Here is a 19,922-nt window from a genome sequence, read left to right as displayed (position 1 = left end):
CTGGGCAGAAATTGTACTTTCTTGGGGGAGGAGGGCAGTCATGTGAGCCATTGTAAAACTACAAGTGGATTGTGTGTTGCAGGGAGGAAGCTGATGAATATATTGACATTGGAGCCCTCAATGGCATCTTTGTGCTGGGGAGGAGTATGGGCTTCATTGGTGAGTTGGCAGTAAGAGTTCTGTGTGTTTGTTTTTGTGTTTTTTGTTTCTGTTCCTGTTTTTGTTTGTTTTACCCCATGGTTCAGGTATACCACTTAACCTATGTGGCCAGTTTCTGGGAGAGAGATGACACATTGTCTTAATCGTTGTTCCGAATCCTTCCTTTCTTAAACTTCTGCCTTATCTTTATCTTTGTTCCTTTGTTCTTGGAAATGAGTTTGATTGCTAGCCCAGGAAAACAGAATGAAGTCCAATAGCTCCCTTTTACCAAGGCTGGCATCTGCCTGGGGGATGGATCGGGATGTCCTTCCCCATTTGTTTTGTATTAGCTAAGATTTCCCTTCCTTATCTCCTCCCCCTCACCAAAATTTAAAAAACTCACCAACTCTTAACAAAAAGATGCGTTTGCTTCATGTTAGGACACTATCTCGATCAGAAGAGGCTGAAGCAGGGGCTGTATCGTCACCCATGGGATGATATCTCATACGTTCTTCCGGAGCACATGAGCATGTAATGGAGCCAGGAACCCTGCCACAGTAAAGTGAAGACGAGAACGCCTCCCCCCACCCCCGGGAAATAGCCACAGACAGCTGGCACTGGAGCTTGCTTCAAGGGTGGGCCTGGAATGTAAACAGCCACCAGTGTACAGGCACCGAAGACCAACACCCACAGGCTAACAGTGTTCAGTCTACACAAAGAAGCTTAATATTTTTTTTATAAGCATAGAAATAAGAACCCAGCCAATACTTGTAACATTTGCTTTGCTACCCGCTGTATTTATTATATGGAAGCATCTAAGCACTGTCAGGATAGTGTTTTTCCTCATTGTAGGGTGTTACAATGTTGCTTTCTTTTTTCCATTAGTTAAAAAAATGTTTTCCCCTTGAAGGAAGGGAATGACACTTTTAAGACCTCAAGATACTCTCCACTTAAAGGACCCCTAATATGTTGTTTTTCCTTTTCGCCCTCCTCATATAACCTGAAGAGCATTGTATTAATCTGATTTTTTTTTTTTTAGGATCTTTTCGTATGTTGTGTGTTAAGAGTTTGTTTGGTATCCCCCTGAAATGTTCCATGTTGCAGACCAATGTCAGGGGGACACTGGATCCATTGCATCCTTAGCCATTGTTACAGAATACGTGGAGCAGTAATTTAAAATGTAAAGTCATAACATACATATGTTTAAAATGGAAGCGCCAAGCAAAAAGCTGTGAAATGTCTTGTGTCTTGACATTCTCTGTATTTATGCAACTGACTTGTCTGTTATCGACTTGTCCTCAGTTTGCATCTGTAATCCACAAAGATTCTGGGCAGCTGCCACCTCAGTCTCTCCTCTGTATTATCATAGTTTGGTTTAAATAAACTATATAGTAACAATGAAAACATACTGCTGTTACATGTCATCCATTTCCTTTCATCTGCATTCCTTTGAAGTGTACTTTCTAATAGTTTTACTACAAGTAGTTTTAAAAATGTTCGTCCATCTCTTAAAAAAAAAAGAATCAAAATACTATCTTCAAAAAACCCCCACTGTCTTCTCCCGTGAATCTGTACCTTCCATTTCTCAGTGAATGGGAACCAAAGCTTTACTTAGATACTCAAGCCAAAAGCCTGCCTTCACTTCTCTGGTTGCCAAGTCCTGTCGATTTACCCCTCTGATCTACCCATATCTGGTCTGATAACTTAGTGCCCTTAGTTCCACTTTTGTCCCCTTACGGTCCATTCTCCACACAGCCACCAGCGACATTTTAAAACAGGCATCTGATTGAGCCACTCCCTTGCTTAAAGCCCCAAAGTGGCTTTTATTTATCTTTTTAACAACTATGTATGGAACAGTAACTGTGGACCAAGCACTATGTAAAACACCTGACAAGCATCTCATTTAATCCTCACAGCGGTCTTCCAATCTAGATAGTATCCCATTTTTTAGAAAGATAAATTAGTTCAGAGATAATAAGTAACTTGCTCACCCGCATCCACTTAACTGGGGCTCAGTCTCGAGTCTTTTTTTTCTTTTTCAATTTTTACTCCAAGGCCATTCTAAACTTTTAAATAAAAATCCAGTGTTGCCACCCAAGACAACACTGGGTGAGGGTCTAAGGGGGCTTTTGTTTTACCAAACGATCACGAAGAGCACGCTGCTCTCTAAGGGGATGGAAACAGCCATCCTCCCAAGGGCGTGTGGATGGGCGGCCCCCGGGGAGACTGTCATAACCGGGGAGCATTACGTTTGCACCTGACCTGAGGGGGACGCGTTAGGGCGGGGGGGCGCATGCGCAGACCCAGCGGCGGCCGGCTCCGCCCCGCGCCCACTATTTATTCCCAGAATCCCTCTGTGTCGCACCAGGACTGCCGGATCCTTCGGGGACTGCGGGGTCGGGGGCGGCGGCGTCAAGATGGCGGCGGCGGCGGTGGCGGCAGCGGCAGCGGCGGCTGCGGCTGCATCTCTGCAGGTGCTAGAGATGGAGAGCATGGAGACGGCCGCCGCCGGCTCGGCGGGGCTGGCCGCCGAAGTCAGAGGCAGCGGCACGGTGGACTTCGGACCTGGGCCTGGCTTGTCTGCAATGGAAGCAAGCGGGGGCGACCCGGGCCCGGAGGCCGAGGATTTCGAGTGCAGCTCTCACTGCTCGGAGCTGTCATGGAGGCAGAACGAGCAGCGGCGCCAGGGCCTCTTCTGCGACATTACCTTGTGCTTCGGCGGTGCGGGAGGCCGCGAGTTCCGGGCCCATCGCTCGGTGCTGGCCGCCGCCACCGAGTACTTCACGCCCCTGCTCTCGGGCCAGTTTTCCGAGTCCCGCTCGGGCCGGGTGGAGATGCGCAAGTGGAGCTCCGAGCCCGGGCCCGAACCCGACACGGTGGAAGCTGTTATCGAGTACATGTACACCGGGCGCATCCGCGTCAGCACGGGCAGTGTGCACGAGGTGCTGGAGTTGGCCGACAGGTAGGTGGCGAAGGCGGGATGTGCAGGGCGGGGGTGGGGATGCTCGCCGACCGAGGGCCGCATCCAGGGAGGGCGCAGGAGAAGGCGGGGAGGACAGTGTCCAGGGTGGGCTCGAGTGAGCCCTGACGAAGTGCATTCGTTTGATACTTATTGAGCGCCTGCTGTGTGCTGTGGGGCCGCCCCTGCGCTGGGTGCTGAGGTTGCAACCTGCCAGTCCGGCGAGGGCACCCTGTCAGACTCCAGGTGAAGGGACAAAGGCAATGAAGAAGAAGGTCCGCATGTAATAAGTACTGTGTTGACATTTAAAAAGGATGAAAGGGGGCTCCCCTGGTGGCGCAGTGGTTGAGAGTCCGCCTGCCGATGCAGGGACACAGGTTCGTGCCCCGGTCTGGGAAGATCCCACATGCCGCGGAGCAGCTAGGCCCATGAGCCATGGCCGCTGAGCCTGCGTGTCCGGAGCCTGTGCCCCGCAACGGGAGAGGCCACAACAGTGAGAGGCCCGCGTACCGCAAATAAAATAAATTAAAATAAAATAAAAAGGATGAAAGGATAGTGATTGCGTAGAGGAAAGACCTTTCTGAGGAGGTGACGTTTAAACAGACCTTTAAACGGCAACGGAGTACTGGCCATGCAAACATGGGGAATGACCATTTCTGGCAGATAGCGCAAAGGCCCTCGGGCGGGATCTCATTTGGCTTAGAGAAGAAGTAAAAAAGGAAAACTCAGTGATCTAGTGGATGAAGGGGAGAAGGGTGTGTGAAATGCGTTGGGAAAAGGAGTTTGGATTTTACTGGGTAATGGGAAGCTGGCTAAAGAAATGATCTGATTTAAATATTTTTAAAGATGATCCTGCTGCTGGGGAAGATGGATTGTAGGGGGCCCAGATGGATGTTCCAGAGACTAGGTAGGAGGCAGGTGAATGCAGTTTGGAGGTGGGGCGGAGTCTTTGGGGGCGGTATTATGTTACACATTCGTTATTTGAACAAATACCTATTGAGTACCTATTATGCATCAGTTCAGACACTGGGTTCTAAGCTGCTGGGAATTCAGCAGTGAACAAAACAGACGAAAGTCCCTTTCCACATTGCACTTACATTGGTAGATGGACAATAAATAAAACAGCATGTTAGGTGATTGCTAGAGCTGTTTTGAAAAATGAAGGATGGTGGGGCATATAGAAAGTGCTGGTGTAAAGGAGCTGTTTTTAAAATTGGATGGATAGAGAAATCCTTGTGAAGAAGACATTTTGCAAAGAACCGAAGGAAGTGAGGTTAAGGGTGTTTCAGGTTGGGGACACAGGTGCTTGTCCTGAGGTGGTGCTTGTCTGGGTGTTAGAGAATAGCAGGAGGCCAGTGTGGCTGAATCAAAGGGATGCAGGGTGACAGGAGTAGGAGAGGCCTGAAGGTGGTAATGGGGATGGATCCGGATCCCACAGGGCCTTGTCAGCCTGTGGAAGGACTTGGGCTCTTACTCTGAATGACATGGGAAGGTTTGGGCTAGAGGAATGATGCACTTTGATTTGGAGAATGCTGTTGTGTTGAGAAAAAGGATGAGGTGGTGGGGAAGGGGCTGCAAGGGCAGAAGCAGAGAGACTAGTTTAGGAGGTTGTGGCAATGGTGGTGGAGGTTTGGATTGAGGAGGGAGAAGGAAGAGTGATGAGAAATGCTTTGATTCTAGACATATTTTGAAGGCAGAGGAGATGCATTTGCTGATGGATTTGATGTGGGGGGTTAGGGAAAAGACTGCTAGTTTTTTGACCCACTGGAAAGATGGAGTTCGTTCATTATTTATTAAGATGTGAAAGACTGCAGGAAAGTGTTTGGGAGGAAAATCAGGAGTTTGGTTTTTGGTCCAGGAAGTGTCTAGTAGGCAGTTGTATAGAAGAGCACTGGGAGCTACAGATTGGAAGGAAATTAGCAATAGGTGGTAATTAAAGCCTCGGGACTGGATGAAATTACTTAGGAAGAGAGTCTAGATAGAAAAGAGAAACAGCGGGACTGAGCCCTGGGGTTCTCCAGAATGGTAAAGAGGAACCAGCAGAGGAGACTGATCCCATGGAAGCCTAAAGTGTGTCAAGGAGGGAGTAGCCAATCATGTCAGCTCTGTCAACTGTAAGTGATCATTGGATTTGGTGATAATAGAGGTCCCTGATGGCACCGACAAGAGCCATTTAAGTCTGACTGTCAAGAGGACCAGAAAAATGATACACATGGACATGTGTGGAGAGGAGTCCAGGAAGGTCTTCCCCCCCAACCCCAAGACAGGAGATAGTGGAGCGTGTTTGTGTGCTGATGGAAAATGAAGCTGTGGAAGAGGAGAAATTGATGTTATAGGACCAAAGTCCTTGAAACCAAGAAGGGGATGGAATCCATATTAAAAGTGGAGAAGTTGGACTGGGAAGGCAGAGTATAGGGTACAGCTGTTAGGCAGACAGATTGGATAGTGGGAGAGAATTCCCCGGCAGTCCAGTGGTTAGGACTAGGTGCTCTCACTGCCGGGGCCCGAGTTCAATCCCTGGTCGGGGAACTAAGATCCCACAAGCTGCGAGGTGTGGCCAAAAAAAAAAAAAAGGTAGTGGGAAAATGAAGTTTCTGCCTGACTGCTTCTGTTTTCTCAAAGCATGAGACTGGGTCATCTATTTGAGGGTGGGGTTGGGTGGGTGGATGTAGGTCTGAGAGAAGAGAGGGAGGTTTGTTGAATGCAGATGGATAGAGAAGGGTCATTGCACTCATTCAAGCCGCGTTTGCTTCTGTCATGTGAGCTTGTGTTCTTTCAGATTTACTGCTGCTTTACTGGAGAATTGGGGTGAGGAGAGGAGAGAACACCCCAGGCAGTTGACTTAACACTTTAACTTCTCTCCATATGTCAGTTGCTGAGCAGCTGCCTTGTGTTTGGCACTAAGCGCCCTGCAACCATCACATCCAACCTCACCCATCAGCTCTGAGGCAGGATTCCTTTACTACCTCCCCACCTCCCCCCATATACTCTTTCTGTTGATCACACCTACCTTGCAGGCACCTACAACCTGAAGGGATAATAGGAAGTGCCCAGCATGATGCCTGTCACATGGCGCGTGCCCAGTATACAGTAGCTATTGTTTTCATAGAGCAGTGTTTCCAAATACCTGTCCAAGGGGATACGTGTCGGCTTACCTGGAGTGCCTGCCAAAAATCAGAAGTAGGGGGTGGGGCAGCCCAGGAGTGAGTGACCCTGGCACCGACATGTTTGAGAGCCACTAGAGCTCTTACCACTCAACCTTGTCTCTGTTTTATGTCTGAGATGGTGTGTTCTCTGGAGAGGGTGAAGGGAGCCTGTCTTGAGATTCATCTTCATATCGCAGTCAGTTATTAAGCACAATAATCACAATAGCAAATGGTTACTGAAGTGAGAGAGGCCTGGACTGATGAAGTCATTCCTTTTTTTTTTCCTTTTTTGGCCGTGCCAAGCGGCCTGTGGGATCTTGGTTCCCCAACCAGGGATGGAACCCGCGTCCCCTGCAGTGGAAGCACGGAATCTTAACCACTGGACCCCAGGGAAGTCCCGATGAAGTCGTTCTTACATTATTTAATGTTCTCAGTTCTGGGGACTTACTCTTCAGCAGTGGTCTCAAATTGGCCACCCCTGGGGCTGAATTCTGCCAGATTAATTTATGTGAGCAAACAACATCTAGTCAGCTACATGCCAAACTACTTTCTTTACTTTTGTAACGTGGACCATCCTACACGTTTTCTGTTGTTGTTTTATTTCCTGGCTTCTTCAGATGTTTTCGTTTGCCTTGCCTCACCTGCTTTAATGAGAACCCAGCTCAGGACAAAACCCCTGAGCACCACCCCTGCCCCCACCCCTGGGCTACTCAAGGAGAAAGCTCTGGTGAAGAGAGGATTAAAACCTCTGACACAAAGCCTGCACCGCCATTCCCTCTGAGAGCTGACCAGACAGCCTCCCAGGAGTCACAGTTCCTGTACCATGTAGCTGATGCTAAAGAAATTCTCTTCACTGAGACCCAGCCTCACCTAAGAAGAGGCTGGTTGCTGGCAAAGGACTAGGGCAGGATGGCAGAGACAACCTTGGATAGGGATTTGCCTTTGCCAAGGGCAAGTTAAAGTGGAAATAAAGTGTGGGACTGTTGCACTTTATTGAAGGATATGTTCTGAAACACCTTACATAATCAAAAATTCTGTGTGTGTGTGTATTATACATACTTTGTGTAATATATAGTACATATAAACTATCTAATGGAAATCATTTAAAATATATAAAGATGATTTTTATATATGCTTTTAAACCTACTTTTCAGCACAATCCTTTTTAATTTGGGAGGATATGCTTTTTCAGGTGTTGTGCATGAAGTGAGATGAAGCTTACATTTCAGTTTATAATTCAGATGCTCTCAAAAGTACAGCCACATAAAATATGCACATTTGAAAATTCTTTCTCTTTTTCTTGATTTTAGGTTCCTATTAATTCGTTTAAAAGAATTTTGTGGAGAATTTCTCAAGAAAAAACTTCATCTGTCTAATTGTGTGGCCATTCATAGTTTAGCTCACATGTATACTCTAAGCCAGCTTGCTCTGAAAGCTGCGGATATGATACGGAGAAACTTCCACAAAGTAATTCAGGATGAGGAATTTTATACTTTACCTTTCCACCTCATTCGAGACTGGCTGTCAGACTTGGAGATTACAGTTGATTCTGAAGAGGTTCTATTTGAAACCGTTTTGAAATGGGTTCAGAGAAATGCTGAAGAGAGAGAGAGATACTTTGAAGAACTTTTTAAATTGCTCAGATTGTCCCAGATGAAACCTACTTACCTTACTCGTCATGTCAAACCAGAGAGGCTGGTGGCCAATAATGAAGTTTGTGTCAAGTTAGTGGCCGACGCAGTGGAGAGGCATGCTCTTAGAGCCGAGAATATACAGTCTGGCACGTTCCAGCATCCTGCTTCTCATGTCTCATTATTACCTCGCTATGGGCAAAACATGGACGTGATCATGGTTATTGGAGGCGTGTCAGAAGGAGGGGACTATTTAAGTGAATGTGTGGGATATTTTGTCGATGAGGACAGATGGGTAAACCTACCCCATATTCATAATCACCTTGATGGACATGCTGTTGCAGTAACAGAATCCTACGTGTATGTTGCTGGGTCGATGGAACCAGGGTTTGCTAAAACTGTGGAAAGGTATAACCCAAACTTGAATACCTGGGAACACGTTTGTAGTCTGATGACAAGGAAGCATTCTTTTGGACTAACAGAAGTCAAAGGGAAGCTATACAGCATTGGAGGACATGGCAACTTCAGTCCTGGTTTTAAAGATGTGACTGTTTATAATCCCGAGCTTGATAAATGGCACAACTTGGAATCAGCACCAAAGATTCTTCGAGATGTTAAAGCACTAGCCATTGAAGACCGGTTTGTGTACATCGCTGCCCGCACTCCTGTGGACCGGGACACTGAAGACGGATTAAAGGCTGTCATCACTTGTTATGATACGGAGACTCGACAGTGGCAAGATGTGGAATCTTTGCCACTTATTGACAATTACTGCTTTTTCCAAATGTCTGTGGTCAATTCAAACTTTTATCAGACAGCCTCATGCTGTCCCAAGAGTTATTCTTTAGAAAATGAAGAGGCAGTAAGAAAAATTGCCAGCCAAGTTTCCGATGAGATCCTTGAAAGCTTACCTCCAGAAGTCCTAAGCATCGAAGGAGCGGCCATTTGCTATTACAAAGATGACGTTTTCATTATTGGCGGCTGGAAAAACAGTGACGATATTGACAAACAGTATCGGAAAGAAGCTTACCGATATTGTGCCGAGAGAAAGAGGTGGATGCTTCTTCCTCCCATGCCACAGCCTCGTTGTAGAGCCACTGCCTGCCATGTGAGAATCCCATACCGGTACTTGCATGGCACTCAGAGATATCCTATGCCTCAAAACTTAATGTGGCAGAAGGACCGGATCAGACAGATGCAAGAAATACATCGACACGCCCTAAACATGCGACGAGTGCCAAGCTCTCAGATAGAATGCTAGGTTCTCTGATATGTGCAGCTCAAAACCGTTATACCTGTTCATGAGGCTGAAGATACCCAGACTGTTACTTGAAAAAGTATGTCAATAACTTATTTTCTACACGAACTGATTATCGCCCCATATAAAGGAGATATAGTCAAAAACTGAAGAATGGGAAGATCAATTCAATACATGGTAATTTTTGTTAGTTTGCAGTCTTTATCCATCTTTGGTTTGCGTGTGTATTAGCTGAATAAGATCTTACTAAAGATAAGTGGAAAAACCAGGTGTAGTTACTTGACTGTTTGTCTGCCAGCAAGTTTTAACTCCTTTGTCTTAGGGTCTTATGTTTTGAACATGCTTTAAGCACCAGTTATATTTGCACATTTACTTTGATAATCTTTTTCATTTTTTTCCCGAATGGTTGGTTTTGACAAGATCAGAATTTATGCATTGAGCCGTCATCTACAGGAGGTATGTGCAATAGTGAGATTGAAATTTGAAGGGAAAAGCACAGTATTTCAGCAAGGTGATTTCAGAATGTTTGCATTGATACTTTTTTATATTTGTTTATCTACAAATGCTGTCTTGTTTATTTCTAGAAGAGATGATTGATAAGAACTTTGTGATTGGCTCATGCATTTTTTGAGTATTTTTCATTTCTTTAGCAACTGTGTTATAAACTTCAAGTCATCGCTCTGAGACAGTGGTAGTTGGCAAGAGTACTGATCTTTAGCTGACTGATTGAATACAGAGGAAGTCATATCTGTGAGATTTATTTCTCTAAGAAGAAAAGTATTATTAGTCTAGAGTAAGAAATCAAAGGCACCGAAAAATTTAAAAACGCTTTTTTCGGGAGTTGCAGGCTTATTTGAAGATAAATTAATGAGTGTAAATAATGCCCATGACAATCGACACAATGCCTTCAAGTTGAACTTTTGCTCTGACGCATATTGTATGGAATCCTTACCACTCCTTTCTAAAAGAAACTTTCTTCAAAATGGGAAGGAAGTAACAACTTAGAGAAATGTTGCTAAAGAGAAGCCTTATTATTTCTCAGCCTGGATTATTACAATGTTTTATCCAGTTGCCCTAGACTTTCATTGGAACTTTGCCTGAGCCTAGAATACTACATTTGGGCGCATAATTATGGCTCTTAAAAATTTATCACTTTGGTTATCTTTTATTTATTTTTATGCATTCTTCTGATATTCTTATCTGCGCCCAGGCTTTATGCAAATTAGCACTTAGGTTGACTTTTAGCACTCAGTTAACATAAGGGACTCCTGCTCTAACGGTTTGAAGTGTGGGTCCAGTATACTTTTCTTGTTTCTTTCAGAATGTCTCTACCTTCTTAGACATTCTGGAATACCATTCTAGAAGGTGAATTCCAAGTACAGTGATTTTTTTTTCCCCCTAGTCCATTATAGTTAATCTTATTAGTTGGATCAAACATCAAAAGGAAAAAAAGCACAACCAGGAATTTTAGCTCTCAGTGTGCTGTGAGACTATTAATGTTTAGCCCTTGGACTCTATACTAAGAGCTTAACTGAAATTTCTGAATCGGTATCCCTGCCTAGGACAAAGTTTTTCAATAATGTGTTGGAAATCTGCTTTAAAACCATTTAATTTAGGCCGGGGTAGGGATGGGAGACTGCAAGTCTATTTCTTTTTTTTTTTTTTTTTTTTTTTTTGCGATACGCGGGCCTCTCACTGTTGTGGCCTCCCCCACTGCAGAGCACAGACTCCAGACGCGCAGGCCCAGCGGCCATGGCTCACGGGCACAGCCGCTCCGCGGCATGTGGGACCTTCCCGGACCGGGGCACGAACCCGTGTCCCCTGCGTCGGCAGGCGGACTCTCAACCACTGCGCCACCAGGGAAGCCCTGCAAGTCTATTTCTATATGAGGATATATTATCCTACCCCACCTCTACTGTTTTCTTAATTTCCATTTATTTGTAGTTATTTTAATAAAAGCTATTTGGATTCTGAGAAGTGCTAAGTAGTTGTGAGAGGTCTATGCAAGTAAGACAGGAAAGCTCATTGAATGAAGTTCTCATTTCTCTCTGATAGACTGTGCTAGCAAACTGCCTTTTCTTGGTGCTGTTGAAATAATTTAGTAGCTCACTAAGGTGCCAGTTTCTCTCCAGAAGGGTGTAAGGTTTTTGATTGCCTTTTTTTTTTTGTCTCAGAGTTGTCTTCTGAGACAGTCATTACCAAGTTATTTGTAGGGTTATCTTTTTTTCACATGATGTGGCGGAAGTCATAACTCATAAGATTTAGGTAGAATCTGGTTTTGAAAACGTGATTGAAACTGTTGTTTTTTAACTCGGCAGGCAGCCGAGGCCATGGCTGGAAAGAGAGGGTAAGTCCTTCCTTCCTTGCATGACGATGTGTGCAGGGTTCCTGACTACTGAATTCCTAATTTTCATATTTGAATTCACATGTGTGATTTCACATCAGTAACTTGTGTTTCTGAAATATCCTAACTAACTTGTTAATAAGGAAAGAAACCAGATTTGCTTAAATCTGTTCAAGGCTGACATTCTGAAATTCTAAACTGGAAGTAACTTCCTGCAGTATTTGGAAAGGTTCTGATTATGATGACCAGCCTAAAGTGGCTCTTTGGGAAAGAAATTTCCTTTTTGATGAAACCTTAAAGATTGTGTTTGATAACTTAAGAAGTTAAAAATGCAGCTTTAAAAAGACAGCTTAATATGTATTCAAGCAAACCTTTTTTGCTTTTGTTTTTGTTTTGTAGAAGGAAAAGAGAGGAATTGATTATACCAAAAAGTAATAACTATATGAGTGAGGCTGCTTCTTAGAATGGATATCCTTTAACTATACCTACCCCACCACGGTTTAAAAAAAAAAAATCAGTGTATATATTGAGAATGTCAGTCATGAGCTTAGTGTTTAAGTAATACATCTCACTTGCAGTTGTTTGCATGATTAGTCTTGTGTATCTTGATACCCAACTTTGCTTTTGCTGTGCCAATTCAAAACTACTTTGCTAAAAAAAAAAAAAAAAAACCCTCAAAATTCATTGACATCAGTTTTGTCTTGATTACTTGATTTTGTATTGTATTTCTGGGACCAAAAAAATTTTGAAATCTTTTTTTATGTAGGACAGAAGTTTGAAGAGATAGAAAGATAGTGTTTATGGCAGATTTCTGTTCTTCTGTATATTAAACTCCTCAGGCTGCTGGTAAGGCAGTTTCTAGGGCACACTTTTTTTCCTCTTTATGTTTCTTGCTAGTGTAGACGTGGTATGTGTAAATACTTCATTCTCTGCTTCATAATTCTAATATGAACACTATACTATTGGTAGACACATAAGCTGAATTGTATATTTTAGTTACTTGGCCTAATCGAGCATAACCAAAGGGAGGTTTTTTTTGTACTTGCCTCAAACTAAGCGTATCGGCCACATTTCACGTCTTTTCCAAATATGTAGAATTGTGAAGCAAGTTCTCTGCCTACACTAGAAACATAGGGTGTGTATAGGTTGTCATTTAAGTGTAGAATATTTGGAGAAACAATTCAGTCTCTCCTTTTTTAAACTGTTAAACATTCTGTCACAGTTCATCACTCCAGTTTGTTACTTTCTTGAGAATAGTCCATTTTTGTTTTTGTTATAATGCTTACTATTATAATATGTTTTGGTCATTGGAAATAAAACAGCTCATAGTCGTGATGTAATACAATAACAATAACAGAATCGTCATTTTGCTTCAAGGAATTTAATTAGATAGCAAATAACCACTCTTTGTTGATTACCTTTGTAGAGCTTTTGTCTTACTCTCCATGACCATTACTGGAAATGTCTGACAGTGAAGCACATACAGTAGAGCACTTGTTAACTTAATCCTCCTGCATAATGCACTCCTGAAAAGTAGTGCTTGCTACATGGTTGAAGATCTTATGATCCATGTGCTGGGGCTCTTTGAGTTATTTGTAAAATAAATATTTAGTTCCAGTTGATATAGTGAGTTTTCTGGGCTGACAGTATCAAGCCCCTATCTACTGCAAGTATAATCTTGACTGCCCCCCCCTTAAGTCAGAGGAGATATAGAATTTAGGACACTTTGAGACATTACATTGTAAAATAGCTTGTTTTATGTTCCTAAAGCTATCTTGTTCTGTGTTATAGCTACTAATCATCTCAATGTAAGTTTTAAATAAATGTATTTCTTTAGAGCTGATTTGCACTGTGATTTTTCCTTTTTAACTCTGCACCATTGAATATAATTGCTTTCTTCCTCCCCTCTTATTCCCTTCAGTCATGCAACCCTTGGCTCCCTTAAGTTGAACATTTTCCAATACTCTTAGAAGTTTAAACACTGCATTTATTTAAAAGAAAATTCTTATTGCTTGCTTAGACTTTTTATTAGCTAAGTGAAGAGGCTCATACAGGTAGGGTACTTGTCGAGGCGGAATGCCTTACTTCATCGCGCAGTGCTAATCCTGTGAAGTTGCCTCGTCTAGCTGCGTATTCCTCAACGTTGGCCAGCCCTGGTACCACACAGCAGCTCAGAGCACTGCGGTATATGCTCATGTCATGAGCATCATACCACTCTTCGGTCTTTTCATCATAGCACTCAACATTAAAGGTGGTGGTAAAGCCATTAAAGCCACCCACCACAAACAAGAGGTCGTCTACCACCCCAATACCAAAATTGCTACGAGGAGTAAACATAGTGGGGATTGTGCGCCAGATATTAGCCACTGGGCTGTAGACTTCTGCACTCCTAAGTCGATTAGCTCCATCAAAGCCGCCTACCTGTGGACAGCAGAGGAAACACAGCTGGCTGTTAACCATCGCTTCTGTTTGCTGAGGATGCCCTCTTTGGGGGTGGCGGGGGGGACCAGTGATTTCATACCTCCCTCTTCCACTATCTTCCATGGAAAGAAGCTTTCAGATTCTTCCCAGTGGTAGTGTAAACCTATTTGCTAATAGGAAATGTAGGGCTATAATTTTTGTTGTACAAAAGGAACTCACCGCATATACGTGTTCTCCATAAGCAGTTACGCCTATTCCACTCCTCCTGCTTCTCATGGGTGCTATGACTGTCCACTGATTACTCTCAGCGTTGTACACTTCTGCCGTTGACAGGCATTCATTTCCGTTAAACCCACCACATATGTAGACCTGTGTGAAGAGAGTTCCAAGATTATTAAAACTGGGGAGTAGAAAGAAAGGGTGTGTATATGGTGGTGGCTGGGGCAGGGGACACTTCTGATGCCAGTCTTCAGTCTGAGTTTCTTTTTTCCACATGTGCACGCATTGCTTTTTAATAAGTAAAATCAGAAAAGATAGTCATTTGATGAAGGAGTTAGTATTGCAAAGTGAACACTGCCACTTCTGTTTTCCATCCATTATTTCCAGGCCTGTTTGCTTTCACATCTCCTAACCCCCCCTTCCCCTGGGGTATTACCTTTCCATGGAGTGTTGTGGCACTCGCATCACTCCTCTGTTCATGCATGGGGGCAATGAGTGTCCATTGGTTGGTCTCTGGCTCATAACGTTCAGCAGTGTTGAGACGCACATAGCCATCAAATCCTCCCATGGCATAAATAAAATTACCGAGGACTGTCACGCTGACATAGCAACGCTTGGAGTGCATCGGGGATACCTGGTGCCACGTTTTCTTGACTGGGTTAAAACGCTTGACACTATTGAAATAGTCTATACTATCGAACCCCCCAATGATATAAACATAGCCTTTCAAATAAGCTGTCCCGTGGTAGGCACGAGGACTCTCTTCCTCACAAGTGACATTCAGCCATCTGTCTGCCCGAGCATCATATGCCTCAATGGTATTGGTGGGGCTCCCACCACTCCAGCCACCAATTGCAAATAGGATGGCGTAGGGCAGGCGGGGCCTGGTGAGTGGGTTGGTGAAGTCAGAATTAGAAGATCCGTTCATGTTTAGGTCATACATGGCCTTCAGTGCATTAATGATGACTGGCTTGCATTCCTCGCTGTCTTTGATATAGTCATTCATCTTAACATTGGTCATGAAGTATTCAGCATGCATTAGACCCAGGCGAACCTAAGAAGGAAATAGAGAAAGTCATTCAGACTAGGTGTGGTGTCTGGAAAACCCATGTCCTTAAGCCCGCAGTTTTACAGTCTTCTCCGAATGCAGTAGGATCATGTTTTGTTTTGTTTTTGTAATTTACAGCTCACAGTTTAAATATTTGTGTTTTGGAGGTGGTATACATTGGATGCTGAGAATGAACGAGATAGAAGCCACCTCAAGTGGTCACAGAGCTAGTCCATTCCTTGGCCCCTGGACAGGACTATTAGACCAGAAAAAGCTGTGGTCATTATTCAGTAATTGGATATCTATGTCTCTATATGTAAAATAACATGAATTAGCACCAAATGGCTACAATTGAGTGCAATGCTCATGATCTGGTTTCTTGTCCAACTCCTGTTTTGGTTGGGGAAACTCACAGAAGGAAAGGGGTGAGAGGAAGACCCTTTAGAATTCTTTTGAAGGCCTGCCCTCTCCTTCCCCCACTACCAGGGAGAATCTTGGTCAAAGAGAATATAACTGGAGCAGAAGGAACTAGCAATGTCAAGGGCAAAGAAAATTGCAAAATTCCAGAGAATAGCAGGGGATGCCTTCTGTAGAGGTACATATATAAGTATATGTAAGTATAACTACAGCCTTGGAATCTGTCAAACATCTGAGTATGGCTCTTGGGACAATCCCTCTGGGATAAATGAATCAAAAGTGAGCAATTAAGGGAATTCTCTGGCAGTCCAGTGGTTAGGACTCCGAGCTTCCACTGCAGGGGCATGGGTTCGATCCCTGGTTGTGGAATTAAGATCCCACAAACCATGTGGCACAGGCAAAAAAAAAAAAAAAAAAAAAAAAAACAATTAAGCATCCCACAAAAGAATAACTAAACGACCTTGGGAAGCAAGACTGAAATATGCTGCTTCCTATTTTGGGGGTCATAAGAAGTCCATTTTACAATGGCCTCAAATACAGCATCTTCTTGTTTGACGTTGAGTTCATCTTTCTCAATGATATCCTTAAGTTCAGTGACTGAGAGCTCTAAAAACTCTTCTGAGACTTTCACCATCTCCTCAAAGTTGTGCAGTATGAACGTGTAGGTCTTCCGCCTCAGCTCAGGGCAGTAGATGTAGTCTGTGAACTTGCAGATGCCGATACAATTATCCAAACACAGCTCCGACTCGAGGAACTCACAGCAAGCCCTGACAATACCCATGATGTTAAATTGGTCTGCAGCAACCAGCAGGTTCTCCATGTTGTCTGGTGTGATGGGGACGGTCCGGGTGTACGCATATTCGATAATTAGCTTCATCATGTTGGGGGTAATGCCAGGGATGTTGTATACCTTCTTTTCAATGTTGTTCCAGCCGCTTGTAAACAAAGCTCTGGAAGAAAGAAAGAAACTAGCAGTCACTGAAATACTTCTCTCTAGTTTGCCATGTTCCCTACCCCCGCCACCTTCTCTTGTTGTGGGACATTTGGACATTTTCCAAATAGTGTGCACAATAAGTAAATTGGAAATAAATTGGCGTGAGGAAGCGGGGGGAGGAGGGTAGGTTCTATACAGTGGTCAAGAGAATCTTTCCAAGAACTTTGACTTTGGTCACTTTTATTCCTATCTTCATGATAAGTAGGCTTTTTCCCATTTTGTGGATGGAGAAACTGGTATCTACAGCTGTGAGTAAGACCGAGGTCTTTTTCTGTCTCAGCCCATTGCCCACCAAATTCTATCTTAATTAAGGAAATTAAACTTGAGCAAATACACTTTTAAAACAAGTATTATTGGGCTTCTCTGGTGGCTCAGTGGTTGAGAGTCCGCCTGCCGACTGGGGGGACACGGGTTCGTGCCCCGGTCTGGGAAGATCCCACATGCCGCCGAGTGGCTGGGCCCGTGAGCCATGGCCACTGAGCCTGCGCGTCCGGAGCCTGTGCTCTGCAACGGGAGAGGCCGCAACAGTGAGAGGCCCACGTACCGCAAAAAAAACACAAAAAAAACCAAGTATTATTCAATCAACACATATCCAGAATCTGATCGCTTCTCACCTCTCTCATTGCTACCTTCTTGGTGTGAGCCACCACCAGCTCTTGCCTAGATTATTGGAAGTAAACCTCCCAACTGATCTCTCTGCTTCTGCTTTTGACACCTCCAGAGTTTATAGTCTCATCCCAGACACCAGCATGCTCCTTATGAGTTGATGCTCCTCTTCCGCTCAGAACCTTCCACTGACTTCCCTTGTTACTCAGAGTAAAATACAAAGTCCTTACCAGGGACTACAAAAGACCTCTGAGATCTGGACCATGAATACCTCTCTAACCATATTTCCTCTCACCTTCCTCCTCACCTTGCTCCGGCCCTGCTGGCCTTGCTTTCCTTGAATACACCAGAGATGCTTCCATCTGTGCACTTTGCTTCGTACTCTGCCTGGAAGGCTCCCCCAAGATCTCCGTTATTTCCCAAGACCGCAGCCCCTTGAAGTCTTTGCTCGAATGTCACTTTGTCAGCAAAGTGATAATCCTATTTAAAATTACCACTGACCCCTCTCTATCTTCCTTTTTTTCCCTAGCACTTATGACCTATTATGTATTTTATTTATTAAATGCCTGTTCCCCCTACTGGAAGGTAAACTTTACGAGAACAGGAATGTTTATACATTGTTTTATTTCCAGTACCTGTCACAAAATGGGCACTCCATAAATAATTATTGAATGAGTAAAATGACTACTATTCCACAACAACTTATTGGGTCCCTACTATGTAGCTAGGTACTTCTCTAGGTGTTGCAGAGGACAGAAGTCCCTGCTCTAATATATTTTTCCTTCCTTTTTCTAGGAAGTTTAAAGGAATGTGGGCTCAGAGATCAAATTCTCTAGAGAAGAGGTCTGAAAACCTACAGCCTCTTGGCCAAATTCAGGCCAACTCTTGTTTTTGTACTGCACGTGAGCTAAGAATATTTTTTACATTTTTAAATGGGGAAAAATTTTTTTCTTTTCTTTTGGGGGGAAAATATTTTGTGACACCTGGAAGTTAAATGCAAATTTTGGTATTCATAAATAATTTTATTGGAACAGAGCCATGCCCTTTCATTTAGTATTGTCTGTGGCTGCTTTCCTACTAAAGGCAGAGTGGAGTAGTTGTGACAGAGACTGTATGGCCTGCAAAGCTTAAAATAGTCACTATTTGGTCTTTTTGTATACCCTGCTCTAGGTCTAGATGAATGAGAATTTTTAGCAATGGGTGGCACGCACTTATCATATCTTCATTGGAACCGAGTACTCACATATTTTCAGCTCATGAACAAAATAGGTCTTTTACTTCCTGGGTTACAATAGTTTTGGCTCAAACTCCTTTTTTCTTCTGAAAAATATTTCCTTGGTTCTTTCCCCTCATCCCCCTTCCCACCCTCTCAGTCCTTGTTAATTTGTCACCCTGTTTGAGATAGTCTCAGATAGGGGCTTAAGGGGTGGCTGGAGTGGCACTGTCATCTAGGTTTAAGTAGGAAACCCACTACAGGTGTCCAACCTTCCCAAACGTTGGTTTGGGTGAAAATCAAAGAAAAAATGCATCTGGCCCACCAATAGTTGGTTGAAATCTAGTTGAAAATGAGACAGAAGAGGCTCTGGCCCTAGCTGTGCCTCTTCAGAAGACAAAGGAGCCAGTCTACAGGAGCCCAGGGCTTTGACAGTGTCCCTAAACTTAAGATAATGGGGTGGGAAATATGAAATGAACCAAAATGTCTCAGAATGAGCCCCATTCCCCCTTTTGGCTTAGTCCAGCAACCCTGTTGTACCTAAAGTAGGAACTGCAGCTACAGAGGATGTTCTTGTGGGCATTGAACTCAAAACCATTGACCTTGATGACCACGTCGCAGAGCTTGCCCTCTAGCCTAAGCTCGTTGAAGATCTCACAGGTCATCGCACTCATCTTCCTCTCCATGTGAGGCTGGTGGAAACCTGTGGAGGCCGCCATGCTCTCCATCTCCATGGCACCCTGGGACAAGGGGAGCCAGGCTGCTCTCCTAGGGTGTCGGGGAGGATGGTCGGGGCCCTTTAGCCAGCTGTCACTCCTTCTTCCTACTACACCTTTCACATTGGGCCCAGCAGGCAGCCCAAGTTCCAGAATCCTGGGCCCGCTGTGACATCACTCTCAGGATTGTGATGTCAGGTTCTGGAACTCTCTCCTGTCCCTGTCCTCATTCCTCCCCCCCCCCCCCCGCCCCCATGGCATCACTCAGGCTGAAGACCACCCCACATCTTCTGCAACCAACCAGAAGCAGGATGTGACCACTAACACCACGTAAGACTTTTGATTCACTCTAGCTCCTGCTGCCCGCTTCCGGTGCTCAGTTTGGCGTCTCTGTGGCAACCATCTACCTTCTTCCGCAGCTTGGCCCTTGGCTCCTGAGACACTGAGTTCAAGGAAACCGAGTCAGAGGAGGCAGAAGGGAGAAGTAAAGCTGATGGGTTTTCATTCTGGCCCAGATGTCCAGGGCCCTCCTGCCCTCTGGACTGAGTCACTCATCTTCTGTGATGAGGAGCGAGGCCCGTGAAGGAAGCACCTTCTGGATCTTCAACAGAACTCACTTATGGCCCCTTCACACCCCCTCCCATCTGCGCCCTTTTGCTCATGCAAACCTTAAGCCTGGAAACGTCCATTCCGGTTAGGGTTTTTGTTCTAAAAAGAGTGGCACCCACCCACGTAACCCCAGCCTCTTGGGACACTCCCCGTCCACCCCCCACCCCCCGCCCCGGACCCGCTCCCCGTCCCCGCACCTCACC

At 44.5% G+C, this 19,922-nt stretch overlaps 3 protein-coding genes across 8 annotated transcripts in view; 2 read left to right on the top strand and 1 right to left on the bottom strand.

Moving 5' to 3' along the window:
- The window catches only part of ACLY (ATP citrate lyase), a 42,326-nt gene extending 40,780 nt beyond the window's left edge, over nucleotides 1-1,546 (top strand). For both annotated transcript variants that reach the window (XM_027094386.1, XM_027094385.1), the window contains 2 exons: nucleotides 83-159; nucleotides 579-1,546. In XM_027094386.1, coding sequence (XP_026950187.1) covers nucleotides 83-159; nucleotides 579-673 — 172 coding nt within the window. In that variant the 3' untranslated portion in view covers nucleotides 674-1,546. The remainder of the gene's footprint in view (nucleotides 1-82; nucleotides 160-578) is intronic.
- Nucleotides 1,547-2,444: 898 nt separating this feature from the next.
- KLHL11 (kelch like family member 11) lies at nucleotides 2,445-19,849 on the top strand. 5 transcript variants are annotated; one of them, XR_003430301.1, is made up of 4 exons: nucleotides 2,455-3,100; nucleotides 7,554-9,309; nucleotides 19,379-19,440; nucleotides 19,530-19,849. XR_003430301.1 is itself a non-coding variant. In XM_027094393.1 (2 exons), the coding sequence occupies exons 1-2, from the start codon at nucleotides 2,556-2,558 to the stop codon at nucleotides 11,578-11,580; spliced, it is 675 nt and encodes a 224-aa protein (XP_026950194.1). In that variant the 5' UTR covers nucleotides 2,445-2,555; the 3' UTR covers nucleotides 11,581-13,319. The 5 variants fall into 5 exon arrangements, 2 of the variants coding, with proteins under 2 accessions (XP_026950194.1, XP_026950193.1); XR_003430302.1 differs by lacking the exons at nucleotides 19,379-19,440; nucleotides 19,530-19,849 and adding an exon at nucleotides 11,451-13,319; XR_003430303.1 differs by lacking the exons at nucleotides 19,379-19,440; nucleotides 19,530-19,849 and adding an exon at nucleotides 10,852-10,878.
- Nucleotides 13,505-19,372, bottom strand: KLHL10 (kelch like family member 10). The gene is given in 5 exon segments (XM_027094448.1): nucleotides 13,505-13,897; nucleotides 14,117-14,266; nucleotides 14,553-15,170; nucleotides 16,042-16,531; nucleotides 18,935-19,372. Coding segments are annotated over 5 exon segments (1,845 nt in total). The 5' UTR covers nucleotides 19,129-19,372.
- Nucleotides 19,850-19,922: the final 73 nt, after the last annotated feature.

Source organism: Aethalodelphis obliquidens, unplaced genomic scaffold, assembly GCF_003676395.1.
Source record: "Aethalodelphis obliquidens isolate GAN/ISIS:26980383/991018 unplaced genomic scaffold, ASM367639v1 scaffold89, whole genome shotgun sequence".
Classification (NCBI taxonomy): Eukaryota; Metazoa; Chordata; class Mammalia; order Artiodactyla; family Delphinidae; genus Aethalodelphis; species Aethalodelphis obliquidens.
This window is presented reverse-complemented; position numbering and strand designations above follow the sequence as displayed.

What these genes read in the sequence shown, in the direction of transcription:
- KLHL11 (XM_027094392.1), top strand. Translation starts at nt 2,556, where the DNA reads ATGGCGGCGGCGGCGGTGGCGGCAGCGGCAGCGGCGGCTGCGGCTGCA. An exon ending in GTGCTGGAGTTGGCCGACAG is followed by an intron (nt 3,101 to 7,553) that starts GTAGGTGGCGAA and finishes TCTTGATTTTAG; the next exon opens with GTTCCTATTAATTCGTTTAA.